General features: G+C 44.6%; 1 protein-coding gene across 1 annotated transcript; it reads right to left on the bottom strand.

Moving 5' to 3' along the window:
- Positions 1-1,974: 1,974 nt before the first annotated feature.
- On the bottom strand, positions 1,975-12,378 carry ark2ca (arkadia (RNF111) C-terminal like ring finger ubiquitin ligase 2Ca; the record flags this gene model as incomplete). The annotated part of the gene is made up of 8 exons (XM_084572893.1): positions 1,975-2,103; positions 3,582-3,682; positions 3,793-3,888; positions 4,157-4,261; positions 5,202-5,331; positions 5,476-5,628; positions 5,671-5,971; positions 12,318-12,378. 8 exons carry the CDS (start codon positions 12,376-12,378, stop codon positions 1,986-1,988), a joined length of 1,065 nt encoding a protein of 354 aa, XP_084429019.1. The 3' UTR covers positions 1,975-1,985.
- Positions 12,379-14,874: the final 2,496 nt, after the last annotated feature.

Below are 14,874 nucleotides of genomic sequence, written 5' to 3'. Positions count from 1 at the left end.
GGCAGTGTCAACACTGGCAGTGCACACGACAAAAACGGGATCCTCGGTGCTCGGATGTGCCCCAACTCCGAGAGTCTCCCGGGGGCCAAAAGTCTTATCCTTTGCTATCACAGTGCGTAGGACCAGTGAGGGTCCTAAAGGCTTCCTTTAACACACAGCTCTGTGGAACTGAAGTGACAAAGCCGACACAAAGGGTAAAAAAAAATAAAAAATTGGTGGTGGTAGCGAACGTTTTAACAGCCTGAATGTTTTCCTGCTGTCGCGTCGCCTCGTGTCTGTGTGCACTGTGAGAGGGAGGCTGCCTCCGTCGCACCACGTTCTCTACATGTTCTAGCAATACAGCATAGCAACCAGCATAGCAACCACGAGGGGAGGTCTGTCACACGAATACACGAGATCAATACGCAAGCAGCTCCTCTCCCCTGCTGAAACACTGCATGAATCTATACCTAAATATAAACCGGATGCAAAGGAAAACATTTCTTTTTTTTTTGTTGTTGCTATAACTATCGTCACATGTGCTTGTTCTTTAGGCAATAAGGTAAACATCAAAAGGAGGATCCCATCGTTGCCACCGAAGGGGGACGGGATGAACACGCGCTACGAGTCAGGGAAGCAGCCGCTGACTTTTTTTTTGTTTGTTTGTTAGTGTTGAGAAGATAGTCACAGCTCAGATTAACTAAGTCATGCACAGGCGTCTCTGTACCTTTGTAAATTGACGCTACCAAAGCTAACAGCCCAAGTCCAGAATGAAACATGCATTTGTTATTTTTTTTGAAGTTAGTACGCTCTGTTCTTCCACTGGACCTACGCCAGATAAAAATGCAGGTACAAGGGCAGCTGAATCCTCCCTCCTCGCTCTGCAGTGCATGATAGTTTCCTTTTTTTTCCCATCCCTTTCTCTTTTTGGCTTTGTGTTTGTTTGTACGAGCACTCCAGTGGCCATGCTATTAACCTACAGTGAATAAAAGTCTAGGCCTCGAAACGCACTCACATTTGCATGTTCAACATCATTTGTTAGACACATTCTTTAAGTCACACACAGCAGGACACACACACACACGCGCGCGCACACACATAAAACCTATGTGCTGATTCAAGCTACACCGTGACAAAATGCATTTTGGTAAAAAAAAAAAAAAACACTTTCTACCTAAATTTTAAACACAAAACAAGCTCAGTCACTGGGTTTTCGGTTTCCGCGGCAGTGAAAGAGGCCTACTCACGTGACGCCATCTCACTTGACACCAACCCAAGGTAAATGTACAACTGTATTGCAAAAATGTCAAAGCTGCATGATAGAATTAAAACACCCAGCTAGCCCGGCGCTCGGCCCAGAGGAGGCGACGGCGCACCACGTATCACTTGTTGGTTACTGCTACTCTACTACGACCACAAATGATCTTTAGGTAAACATGGCATCAGAGCATTTAGTTTCTGTTAAGCTTTCTCCTGTGGCAGAATATTCATTTTGATTGACATGTGTTTGAAAAGAGAGAAATATATATATTTATATATATATATGTATATAGAAAGAGAGAAAAGACAGAAGAAGAGAAGAGTAGCCAGCTCAGTGTGGGGTTATGCGTTTTCCACTCTCAGGACATTAAGTCATGGCTTTGAGGACATGCTACACAGCCCGGGGCTACCTACAGTACAACACCACAACAGCAACAACACCCCACTTACGACCAGCAAGCTACGAGTAAACCCTGTGTACATGAGTATGTGTCTGTGTTTGCGTGTCTTTTGTTTCCAGAGGGATGTGCTTCTATAGAAAGAGAGTCCCTTTTTGCAGCCTCTCGTGCAGTTAGTTATCCTGGCTTGGCTCAGAAAAAGCGTGAGTCAGAAGGGCGGTGGTGATGTCACATGAAGTCCGGAGACATTTGGCAAAGCACCCAACATGGGGGGTGGGGAGGGGAGGGCCGGCAAGCCGGGGTGGAAGAAAGCAGGAGGGTGATTGAATCACGACGGCTCGAATCTCATCAGCTGTCAGGGTTCAGCTGTGTTTCGATGTCAACTCGACAGATTGGACACTTCCTGCTGGTGGCCAGCCATTGGTCCACGCAGCCCTGGTGGAAGAGGTGCATGCAGGGCAGTCTCCTATGGGAAACAGGGAGAGAGAGGAGCATGTGGTCAGTGTGGATTCACCTGGGAGAGCGTGACTCTCACGCTGCATACGGTCATGCGCCTGTAAGGAACTTCTGAAACGCGCAGGGGGTTAATTTTGTTCATTCAGGCACGTAGGGGCGACTTCTGTTGACTCATCAGGCCCACGCGCCTCTCAGACAGCTGAGACTCCATATGTTGTAAACTGACCCTCTTTCCTCGCCCCAGGGTCCAGGTCTTGTTCCCCGAAACTCACTCCCCAGCTTGTTTGGAAATGCATGTGCAAGACAATGTGCTTACTCTAGTGCTTAAAGGAACAGAGCTACATTTTGGTTTACAGTTTAGCTAGATTCCTGCTCCTGTGTCGGATCTACGCAGAGCCTCCAGCAACTGACCCGCATACTTGTGCGTGATTACTAACATGCTAGCTGGCAGTTAGATTTCTGTGTGGCTATGTTGAGAAATGAATGCAACGCAGAAAAGATAGAAATGCATGGGTGAGGAAATACACCGACACATGTAGTTACATTCCTGAGGATCTACACAGAAGGCTACGGTGCAGATCTGATACAAAAGCAGAAATCCAGCTTTAGATGAAAAGACTGATGCCACTTTCATATCTTTGCATTAGACATGAAGCGGCAGCTAGCTAGCTTAGCTTAGCTTGGCACCAAGGACGGACACAGGTGGAGCAGCAGCTAGCCACTGTTGCATGGCTGCACCTCATTAACATGCGTGACTGCTTAGTCGATTAAAACAAAAAGTGCAAACGAGGGGCAAAAATACACAGATCAGCCATAACATTATGACCTAATATTGTGTACGTCTCCCTTGTGCCCCCAAAACAGTTGTGACTCTTCAGAGAATGAACATGGGCCTTATGAGGGTGTCCTGTGGTGTCTGGTTGTTAGTGGGTGGGCCTTTGGGTCCTATGAGTTGAGGCAATCATCCCATAGATACTTTCAGTTTGGAATCTAGTGAATTTGGGGGCCAGTTCAACACCTTGTGCTGTTCCTAAACTTTTTTTGTGTGTGTGTCTGTGTCAGGTTGCATCCTGCTGGGGATGGCTGCTGCCATCAAGGAGTGTCATTGCTATGGGGTGGGGGTGTCTGGTCTGGTATAGGTGGGTGCTACATGTCTAAGTAACATCCACATGAATGAATGCCAGGTCCAAAAGTTTCCCAGCAGAACATTGAATTGTGACAAGATGATCAATGTCTCCTGTCAGTGGTTTTAATGTTGTGGCTGATCGGTGTATGGGGTTGAGCATCTTAAATGCTACGTGCAATGACATAATCCACTAAAATGAAAGCAAACTGTCAGTTTTACACTTGTTCAGTCACCATATTACATGCTAATCCGTGATTTTGGCTAATAGTTTTATGCTAAGCTAATACTACAGGCTTTAGCTCATTTATCATACAACCACTAGTGCGGTATTGTTCTTCTCATCCATCTCCGGTATTTCTCACCTGACGTCCTCTCCATCCTCCAGCATGGACAAACAGATGGTGCACTTCTCATCCACATCTGTTTCCTCCTCCTCCCCAATCTTCAGCTGCAGGGGCTTCCTCTGTTTGCAGGTCAGATTACAGAGACAAAAAAAAAAACACAGGGTCAGATAAAGGCAAATATGTTCAATAGGTCGTGTTCCTGTGTGTCCTCCCCGTTGTCTTATCCTACCTTCTTGTATTTGTGTGGAAAAGTGAATCTCTCTATGGTTGTCTGGATGGCTCCTCTGCTGACGCTCCCCAGCCGGTCCTCCAGCTGCAACAGCTCCTGCACAGACAGTCGAGGTTGAGTTAAATGAAACAGAGAAACTCATAAAAGAACAGCCACTAAAAGGGCACTGAGCAGAGATTGCTTCATTTATTGCTGTTTTCAAGGTCAGGAAAAGACTTAAATCGATAAAAGGCATAAGTCATCAAAGAGTAGAAATTCAAATGTCTGCTTTTGCACTGAGTGAACTCTGTCTGCTGAGAACGAGCGCTTCAGTGTTTGACAAAGGAATTTCAAGTATATTAAACATGTTTAGAGACAGACTTACCTCGTAACTTTCTCGCACAGCAGTGGCGTGCCTCGAAGGATTCAGACTTTGCAGCGCCAACAGATGCAGCTGGGGGTATGGGTAGTTTCTGATTTCATGCACAACCTAAAAAAGCAAAGATTGTTCGTCAGCATTGTTATCCCGCAGTCAGCTTTATTCCATAGAAACATCATGCAATCCTTCAAATCGCACCATAGCATCGTACCACATCATCCCAACAGATCACTTCGATCTCAAAGTGCGGCCTACTTGTGGTTTCTAGAGTTTCAAAAAGTAGATTGGGAGGTAAAGCCTTCAGCTATCAGGCTCCTCTCCTGTGGAACCAGCTCCCAGTTTGGGTTCTGGGAGGTGGACACAATCTCTACTTTTAAGGTTAGACTTAAGACTATCCTTTTTGATAAAGCTTGTAGTTCGGGCTGGACTGCACCATCCCTTAGTCATGTTGCAATAGGCCTGGGCAGCTGGGGGACGATGCACTGAGCACATGTCCTCTACTCTATTCCCTATTGCACCAAGTTCCTGTCCTCTAATTTCTTTTCTCTGGCACCGAGCTCATGTCCTCTAATTTCTTTTCTCTGGCACCGAGCACCTATCCTCTAATTTCTTTTCTTTGGTACCGAGCTCCTGTCCTCTAATTTCTTTGGTACCGAGCTCCTGTCCTCTAATTTCTTTTCTCTGACACCGAGCACCTATACTCTGATTTCTTTTCTCTGGCACCGAGCTCCTGTCCTCTAATTTCTTTTCTCTGGCACCGAGCTCTTGTCCTCTATTATCTTATGTAACTTCTTATCTGCCACTACCCATGCAATTCGCTGGTACTACTGTACAGCATGTCAACAGCTGTGCGTCCCTCTCTCCCATGCTTTATAAATAAAACAGAACTGAGTTGAATTAACATGACACTTTAGCGGTCACTTTATATTGATTATTGTCCAGAGTTTTGTTTTAGATTTGATGTCAGCTGTGTGGAAATTCTGCCGAATAAGAAATGATTGTGTTCATAAAATCCAGGATGAAAACAGCATCAGGTTGCAGGCCAACATACCACTTGTGTAGAGGATGTGTTCCTGGGGAAGTGGTGCATTCGAGGGGAGGCCAGGTAATGCTGATAGTGCTGGGGAAGCTGCTGCAGCTGGTACTGATGGTGAGGGAGGCCAGCGTCTACGCTGAGATCCCTGCGGAGAGACAGACATGAGACTAAATCAACACTGTCACCCATGCTAGGCGATGTGACAGACAGACAGGTGGGCGCAGAAATGAAGGGACAGGATAATTTCTCAGCTCTGCGGGATTCTCGTTAATCTCCGACAGCGACTCACCAGTCGGTGCCTTCGGCCAGGTACCGAGGCTGCTGCGTCATTGGCTGGGGAACGTGGAGGGGAGGAGAGTACTCGTAGCCTGAACGCAGTCGGTGAGGGTTCAGGGGAATACGCTCCTGAGTTCTTCTGCAATTGGATAAAAATGTTTGTTTTCTGTGTATGGGAATCTGTATTTGTGTGTGGATGTGTTACTACCTGGAGTGCGGGAGAATCCTGCGATGCTGCGCTTCAAGGAGCTGCTGCTGGATGAGGTATTGCTGGTGTAAGGCCTGAGGTAGGAATGAAGGCCCCGGCACATCCTGGAACTGAGGGGGTGCAGGCAGGGCAGTTAGGGGCGGATGGTGCGCAGGGGGCATGTGGGGGGCCAGGCCCGTCTGCGCGGGCTGGCTGGCGTGTCCTAGAGGGAACTCGGCCGAGATGGGCGCCTGGGGAGCGCCCAGGTGAAAGTGTCGGCAGGAGGTAGCATGGCTGTGCTGATGCCTGGTGAAGTGAGCTCCTATGGGAAATAAATTGAAGCGATCAGACCTGAGCCCGGATAAGCCCTGTGATTACCTTCACTCAGACACCACAGAGACAAACCGGTCAAGAGCACACAGACAAGACACAAATCTGCCCTTTCTGGCTTTCACATAAAAAAATAAAAAAACATTTAATAAACAATCACACAGAGAAAACATAAAAATAGACGAGACAAGACAGACATAACAGCAGATGGACAACACAGACACTGAGACCCTAAATCTAAACCCACAGATTGCACCCAGTGGCCTCCCTCTTCACTTGACATGCTACAGCCAGCAGGAAAAAATCTTCATTAACGACCTAACAGCCCTGCAGCCCATCACTAATTAACTTAACATATCAGGGCTCTAAATTTGAAAGGAACACATATTAAACTGTTTTTTTTCTTTTATTAAGAAGGCACCACAGCAAATGCCGTGCGGTGGGCTCAAAAGATTACTCGCCTCAGTTTCTGCTTCCACCCCCACCCGCCCTATCTTATCGGTGGCGGAGGAGATATGAGATTGCGTGGTAGTCCCACTGAATCACCTCTGTGTTGACTTGCACGAATACAATCAATACAAATTACTCCGAGCTCAGAGAAATGAGGGCCTGGAAGGAGGGTGAGGCGGGGACAGACAATTACGACTTCGGCTTCCCGTTATGGCCCCCGGGAGCCCTCTGCACCTGGCGGCAGGCGGGCGGCAGTGTCTGGAAGGATGGATGTGCTCGGTGTGTATAAAAATACCTCGGTGCTGTGTCTCCGCGTGGCCCACGAATAAGCGCGGTGGTTTTACGCGGTTTCAAGCTCCGTCGGGCAGAGTAAATCTGTTCAGCAGTGACGTGGAGTGACGCTGTATGTCGACTGTGAGCGAGAGGGAGGACCTGGCTGTTAGTTAATGGTTTTGTGACGTATTTGCTGACAAATTTAATGGACCAAAGTGAGATTGGGGAATTATCAAGTAACAGGAATCTGAAGATCCCATCCACTGTGTTAAAAACCTGCAGCTAGCTAGCTAGATTAGCTTTGCACAAATACTGAAAACTTGGGGAAAGAAAAACCTCTAAAGCTAAAGCTAATTAGCTTGATCTGGTTTGAAAATCTAAATGTAGAAGCAGTTGAAACTCATATAAGTTTCCAGTTAACACCAAGAAATAACATATAAACACACAAAATACACTGATTAGTGAGATGCAGAGGTGTAAGGAGGTAGCTGTTGTTAACTTTTGGACTGAGTCTTGAGCGTGTTTCCCAGAACGTTAGCTTCCTCCTTTCATTATTGTAGATTTGACATATTTTTGTATGGTCTTGCGTCGTTGCCTACAGCCTTAGGACACGGAAGGGCACTGAACCCAAAGAGAGAGCCACAGGCGAGCCGAAAACAACATTCGGCTGAGGAAGTAGAGCAGAAATGGCAGACGGCCCGGGTGGTTTTGGATTGGTTAAAGGGCTGTGCGTGAGTTTTTGTATGAAGCCCGTGACCCGGTGAGACTGGGCTGGCTGTGAAGCTCGGGGTAAATATCAAATTATGATTTGTCTCCGGGCTCTTTCCACGGCGTAAACGGCTGACATTAATATGTGACATATTGCAGGGCTGCCGGCAGCGACGGCCCCTGATGTTGTTATTGTTACATCTCTGCATCGACTTTACGGGCATAAAATGTCTGATTGGTGCAGAACAGACCCCCACCCGTGCACCCATGCACCCATCCACCCACACTCCCATCCACTTCTCTTCCTCACCCCTGAGCTGCTGCAAAGGCAGCCCCTCCCCCACCATGTGGCTGCGGCATGGTGTCCCTGTGTGAGTGACAGCCCGTAAGCCCCGCCCATCAGCGACTGCAGCAGTCTGACATGGATCCTCTCTCTCTCTCTCTTTCTCCCTCCCTCACCCCCTCCTGCTTCCATCACTGCAGCTTTACAAATCACACCTCCTCTCTACGGTAATCCTGTCCTCTGCCTGTCCGGTGGTCTTCCATCACGTGACACATCTCCACACCTGCGGATATCCACCGATTAACACAGAGTGGAAGACATTAACGTTGGCCCGCTCCAGCTCGGCTACTGTGGGACGACACATGCATTACAGCTGCTGAGTTATTTTAAAAGTCTGTTGCTGTAGTCGGCGGAGAAGTTTCTCACACACACCTTGTGCGTGCGCATAAATAACTCTTGACTATTTCAGACTTTAGGAACAGATGTAAGGCTCAAGTGGTCTGAGCGGGACAGCGGCGAGTCCAAGACGTTAAAACTCTCTAAACCTCTGAGGGTGTATTTAAAATGTGCATGTAAATACTCCAGATTTAAGACACCAGCGGCCTTGTGCTGCATGTTTGTGTCTGCTTGCCCCCACTTTAATCAAACTTTTCAAATAAGCTTTTAATGCAACATTTAGAACCTGCGCACTTAAAAGGAAAAACAAAACCTTAGCATGAACACACAGCACTTGTGCAACTAATAAAGTGAAATTATTTTCTGGTGAAAACTGTGACCTCCAAGCGTTTTATTTAATGATATGTAACTCGGTGTTCAGAGCCTTATCTGCACTTTTAATGTGAGCCTAATGGGGGTTTCGTTAGGCCGCTGTCACGAGCTACACAGGCGCAACCAGATGATGTGTTAATTTACTAAAAAACTGCAAGCGTGCTGCTTTGTAATTTAAGAGCTTATTTATAAATGTGTCAAGGCCTGTTCTGCTAATTAACGAAGATAAGCGGCTCGTAGCTTACAGCCTTACATGAAGTTTCACTTATTAAATGGTTGCCGTTTTGGTTGTTATTCCTATTGTGCGTCACACAGAGGAAGGAACATCTGGACATTTTGGGTGATTGACTTTCTCTCATGTCTGTGCATTAAGGTAACGCCATCAGTTAGCTTAGCTTAGCTTAGAACAATGACTGGAAACTGTGAAACGGCTAGCCTGCTCATGTAAAACTGTAATAAAATGCACAAGAAAACATTATGGGGTTGTTTTGCACACACAAACTCTAATGTGGACACTTATAGCACTTATAGGGAAGAAATATACAAAGCAAACTGATGTTTTGATTCATTATAACATAAATTAATGAGTGTTAGAAGAGCCGGTTGGTGGTATCTGTTCCTGTTGAACAGACCAAGCCCGATTCCCCCGTTTCCAGTCGTCGTGTGAAGCGAAGTTAATTGGCTGCTGGCCGTGCCTTCGTATTTTTCATACAGACATGAGAGTGGTATTGATCTTCTCAGCTAACAGTCACAAAGAGAGCACACATTCCTTTAATAGCAGCGTGCAGAACGGCACAGCCTAAAGAGGAATGTGGCTCTCGGTTAAATTTATATGAAAATTTCAAAGAATCTTACAGGTTTAGATAACTCGTCAGTCGATAGATCAAGAAATACATTCAGATGCTTCATGCAGCACATTGATTACCCTTTATTATGTTTGATTTGGAAAAGATTTTTTGCATGTGTTGAAGTACCTTATTTTTTTTTTGTGGTATTTTGTTTGCTTGATTAGTAAAAAAACAAAAAAACAGATCTTCTTCTCGGGCTAATTTATCAATAAACATCTTCTTAAATACGCCGTGACTTCATCCATACTGCTCGCAGTGGTTCTCAACACCAATGAACACCAATGAGTGGACGTGAGGGCGGCTGTGTTTTTGTCTCGTCAAGTAGTGTATGGATTAGGAAAGAATGACAGCGTGTAACAGGGAGGAGTATCAAAGCCGGTGTGTTTCAGTAAAGACATGCTTTTGTTTTGAAATGGATAGAAAGTTCGGTTGCCCCTATACTCCAAAGTAAGCAGAGCAGCAACTTGAGGAAACTCTGTCAAAGACAGCTGAGAAATGAGAGCACATATAGAGTGAGGGGGGACCGTCTCGGTGACAGCACAGTGTGGAGGGAGGAGGGGAGGAACACATGGAAATCAGCAAAAAGCACACTGAAGGTTAGGAAGAAAACTACAGTCTTTATTGGAAAATATTAGTATGTTTGGCACTGTGTGATAATAGTAATAATAAGAGTAATATGTCCATAATAATACCATGCAAATAAAGACCAAAGGCAAGGCCTGACCATGCTCTCTGTAGGGTTAACAGAACAGAAGCAGCATCCAATGAGTAGATGTGTATGCTTACAGCACATTTCAGTACAGCAGGGACATCTCTACACAAAGATTACATTGGAATCTGCTGTTCAATGTGGAAAAACAAAAAAAAAAGTATAAAAAATGACCATGCATTAGGATCTAATACAAGAACATAAGGTAGAAAAAACCACAACCAAAGAATAAAAAGACATTTTGACTCTAAAGAGGAGATCTACAGCAGTGCAGGATATACACATCCCTGTAAAATGGATAGCATTCTGGAGGCGCCCGAGGACAGAGTGGAAAGGAGAGGAGGGGAGGGGAAAGGAGGGGAGGGGGGGCTGTGCATGATTGTGCGTTGTTTTCCAAAAAATAAATAATAAATAATAAATAAAAAAAAAGATGAATTAGACCTGCCAATTTATTGTGAAATCAATTCAGCTAGCGGGGAACGAAAGGCTCCGACACATGGATAGGATTATGAGCAGCCATTTGGACGGCACTATAACAGGTGCAGTGGACCATCACAGGTGAAAATAACACCACACAAGATTACTGTGATTTTTTTGTTCTGCGGATATCGGCCAATCAATCGGGGTAATAGGATGGTTTTTAGCGACAACAAAAGCTGGTACAATGCACCTTTGCAAAAAAATTAATAAAAATAGGGGATGAAGGCTAAAAAAAATAACAGAGTTCGATCAAGCTTGGCTGTAATCGAATGGTTTTAGGAGGAGGGGAGGTGGGAGGAAGGAAAGGAGGAAAGGAAGGAAGGAAAGGAGGATCAAAATGTATCCACTTTACAGAAATTTACAGCAGAATGTAGTCTATCCACACTGAATGGGAGAATCACAATGACAGTCTGTAGTAAATAAAATCTAACGCTACAATGGGTTATTCACTAAAGAGCAACATGACAGTTTTAAAAAAAGACAAACTGTTTGCTACAGAAAGGGTTATTCTTTAGTCGGTTACACAGAAGGATACGGTATGAGTGGGAGAACTCTCTTTCTATAAAGATAGGTATATTTATATATATATATATTGTTTAATGCCAATGTCGTCTTCAGATGGAAAGAGGAAATGAGGAAGAAGGGGTTCACAATACAGCTAGATGCAGAGAACAGGCAGAGGCTACGGCAGACAGCAGCAGATGATCGTTAGCTACACAATGGAGGGGGACAAAGGTCTGAGAAATGCGGAATGTAGAGCCAGCCTCGATACTATGGAACAGGAAAAAAGAACACAAATAAAAGCACAATGAAATCATTGGTGCTACTGCATGTAGTTTTCAAATTACCACTAATATTATTAATTATTATTACATAATCAACACAGATAGCCTGCTGCTGCAGTGGAGGATGATGTCCAATTCAACGCCTTTATGGTGATCACATTTTTTTCACCTGCAGGGATATCTGTTTATTTATTAATTTATATATATATTTTTTTTTTAATGTTTAAGGGGCCACCATTTTACGACCAGCCATAATCTAACACGGCCATTACACTAAATGGAAGAAGCTTTAATAATTTTGAGTTTAAAATGGGATTAAACGCAAGAAATGAGCTATTCACACAAAGGAGGAAAAATGAACCCTCCCCTCCCCTCCGCACACACCACCCCACCAAGACGACTGTCACGTCGGGTTTAGACACAACCCCATGCTCGCTTGGCTATATTAAATAAAAAAAAAAATAATAATAAATAAAATAGACAAATATTGACGGATTATATCGTGGATGTAATTAGCTAAAGCGGAGCTACGTGTTAAAGCTACCAGGGGGGAGTAGTTAGCAGCTAGCGGCGACCGCAGCAAATTTCTCCGGACGCACGTAAACACAACACGGTGCTGAGGATAATAGCAGGCGACTAGCCGTTGAGGATAAAAGAAAAGCGAGGGTTGGGGTAGGAAGAGGAGGAGAAGAAGAGGAGGGGGTGGGGGGGTTGCCATTTGACAGCTGTCGTATTTTATTTTTGGTGGCTGCTTACGGGCCCCGAAACAACCTAAACACCGCATATTCACGGCTCCGTGAAGATTTAATGTCGCCTAGTTTAAGCGTCTCCGTACGCGTAGAATTAAGCTAGCGACACGGCTAAAGTTGACCGTTGACGTCTTCTTCTTCTTCGTCTTTTTTTTTTTTTAATCTAAGCTAGCAGGTGTCAGCTCTGTTTACATCGTGTGCGACGTTTTTTTTTTTTTTTTTTAAAAAACAGAAGAAGAAGAGATTTGTTAGGGTTAGGGCAAAAGAACACAAAGCTAGCCATACCTCTATTTCTAACTGAGCCGAAGACGGGGAGAACCAGATATCCAACATGTACTAACACCATCCTGGGTCCTTCTTCTTTGTTGTGCGCGCAGCCAGCGAGACAGATGGTCCATGGAAATGATTTCCCCCCCCTCCAGTCCCCAGCACATTCAAACGGACAGCCCTGCGAAGCCTCCACACACGGAGCCCGGCGACCAATCAATGGACGGCTCCGAGCAGGACCCTCCGGCTTTGGCACCGGGATCCGCCAATGGGATGAGGGCTGGGGCGGGGACGTCAGTGTTTTGGCCTACCCCCTCCATGACTGGAGCATAGATGATAGATAGATAGATAGATAGAAGGCTATATATATAATATACAATAGTATATAAAAGCAATATACAAAATATATACTATACACGTGTACAAGTGTGCAAATATATATATATAATGCAATAAAATGAAGGATGGGTATGATGATATGTGGTAATATACATATATAGATATCATGTACAGTATATAGTGACATATATAGGATATGTAGTTGTAAGATATATAAGATATTATGTATATAGTGCTGTAAAAAATATATATAGCAGCAGTTTTCTTATGTTTTCTTACTCTTCTAATAGTTAAATTACATTTTAATTGCATTTTATTTGCAAAAAAGTACAAATACTTCTCTTTGCAAGCCATAACATTATGACCACTCACAGGTGACAGGGATAACACTGCTTACCTTGTTATCACGGCAACTGAAAGAGTCCTAGCGCCAACCAGAAGGCCTAACGATCCTCAATGACCAGCGACCACTAGTCATAAACACTCTGGAGCTGATCAAGTCTTGGTAGGTGATGATGTAGTGTTATTTATTTTGTATTCTGTACATGAACGAGTAAGAACTTACCGCATGCTTCATCAGGATTTATGCACTGCAAAGTAGCATATTTCTGACAAAATGCAGCAGGTGAACACGGGGTCGAGAGTCTGAACCATCAATCCTTCCTCTGACTCACTTTAGGATTGTATCCTTTTTCCTTTCTCCTTCTTTCTTTTTTTTTTGTGGCTGTCATAGTAAATATAATCCTCTAGAGATGCTCCATTACATCAGCCTGAACTGTTGACACATGGATTTACGCTGCCGATGCCAAAATCTGACACCCATGTGGCCCGAGGAGAAAAAAAAAAAAGAGTCGTAAGCTTGAGCCGTCAGCTCGATACCAGTCTGGCCGTTTCCCTTTGACCTCTCTTGTGTTTCTGTACGCAGAGGTGCTGCTCTGGGTGAACTGTAGAAAACGTTCTCAGCAGGAATCATCACAGTGGCAACGTGCCCTCTAGTGATGATAGTGTGAAAGAAAAAAGAAAAAAACATGACCTGGCATATTGACAGTACACAGATTACACATGTAGATTAGAAAGACTTCTGTTGCTGTGAATTAAGGGAGCTGCTTAGTTTTTCTGTTGAAGGACAAGATAAATATGAATCAAGTGAGATGTGCAAATGTCCAGAAGAAGAAAACTTGACATGTGTTCAGTTTGGATGGCGTGTTAATAATATCCTCAGGAATCAGGATTTCAGTGCCCAGTTTTAGGAGTCTATTAGAGACACTTTCACCTGTCCAGTGTCAAATACGTTAGGTGGAATAAAAGGTATAGTATTTCAGTTTGACAGAAAACAGGGAAGTTGCCCCTTGAACAGCATAAACACACATATGCAAATGACTTTAATCACAGGTAATGAGCAGAAAATGTCTTCAGCTGATAGCTCTCCGTCCAAGTTAGATCAGTTTCGACTGCCTCATTTGAGGGAGACGTTGCAAGTAGGTTAATTTATCTCCACAAATGTTTAAGCGCTGATAATTTCCTTTCTGGTCATGAGCATTGACTATATGTAATTTGCAACAGGAGCCAATGAGTGTACGAGGTAAAGAAAACTCATTTGATTAAATTCAATTGTAATCTAGGCTCATCATTGTCACTCTGGGACCGAGCGGCTCATTTGTCGCAGCCACCTCCCTGTGACTCCTAACCACCGGGGGGGGGGGGAACGTGGCTGAAATAATACGTCACAGATCGTTAAATAATATTCAGTTATATCGTCATAATTCTTGCGCCCCGTGCGACGGAAACGCAGAGGAAGAGCCCGCGTCCTCAAAGCCTCTCTCCGCCTCTGGCGTTAAGCCTGAAGGATGAAGGAACAGATGGGCTCGGGGAAGGCGGAGGGGGGTCACAGAACTCTTAGCCCCATATGTCCCTGTCTTCCAGTTCCCACCATCTAATGCTCTAAGCCTGCGGTGAAACACAAAGAGCCTTTCATAATGCTTTACTACCACTGCAGGTCACACTAATGCAATCACTTCCATTTACTCACAAATAACACAGTTTGATCTGTAACACCGTCGAAGCTCTTTAAATAAATGAGAATAACTATAATTTTCCTCAGGCATAGACTGCCTTCTGTTTCAGTGTAAAGAATATCCTCAAGGCAGCAGATAAAAACCAGTTGAATTATTCTTTTTTCTTATTTGAGGAGCTTGAACCAGAGAATAATGTAATTGTCACCACTTGTGCTCAAAAA

This window comes from Chelon labrosus (genome assembly GCF_963514085.1).
Source record: "Chelon labrosus genome assembly, chromosome: 22".
Classification (NCBI taxonomy): domain Eukaryota; kingdom Metazoa; phylum Chordata; class Actinopteri; order Mugiliformes; family Mugilidae; genus Chelon; species Chelon labrosus.
The sequence above is the reverse complement of the archived record's forward strand: the minus strand, read 5'-3'. Positions and strand labels throughout refer to the sequence as shown.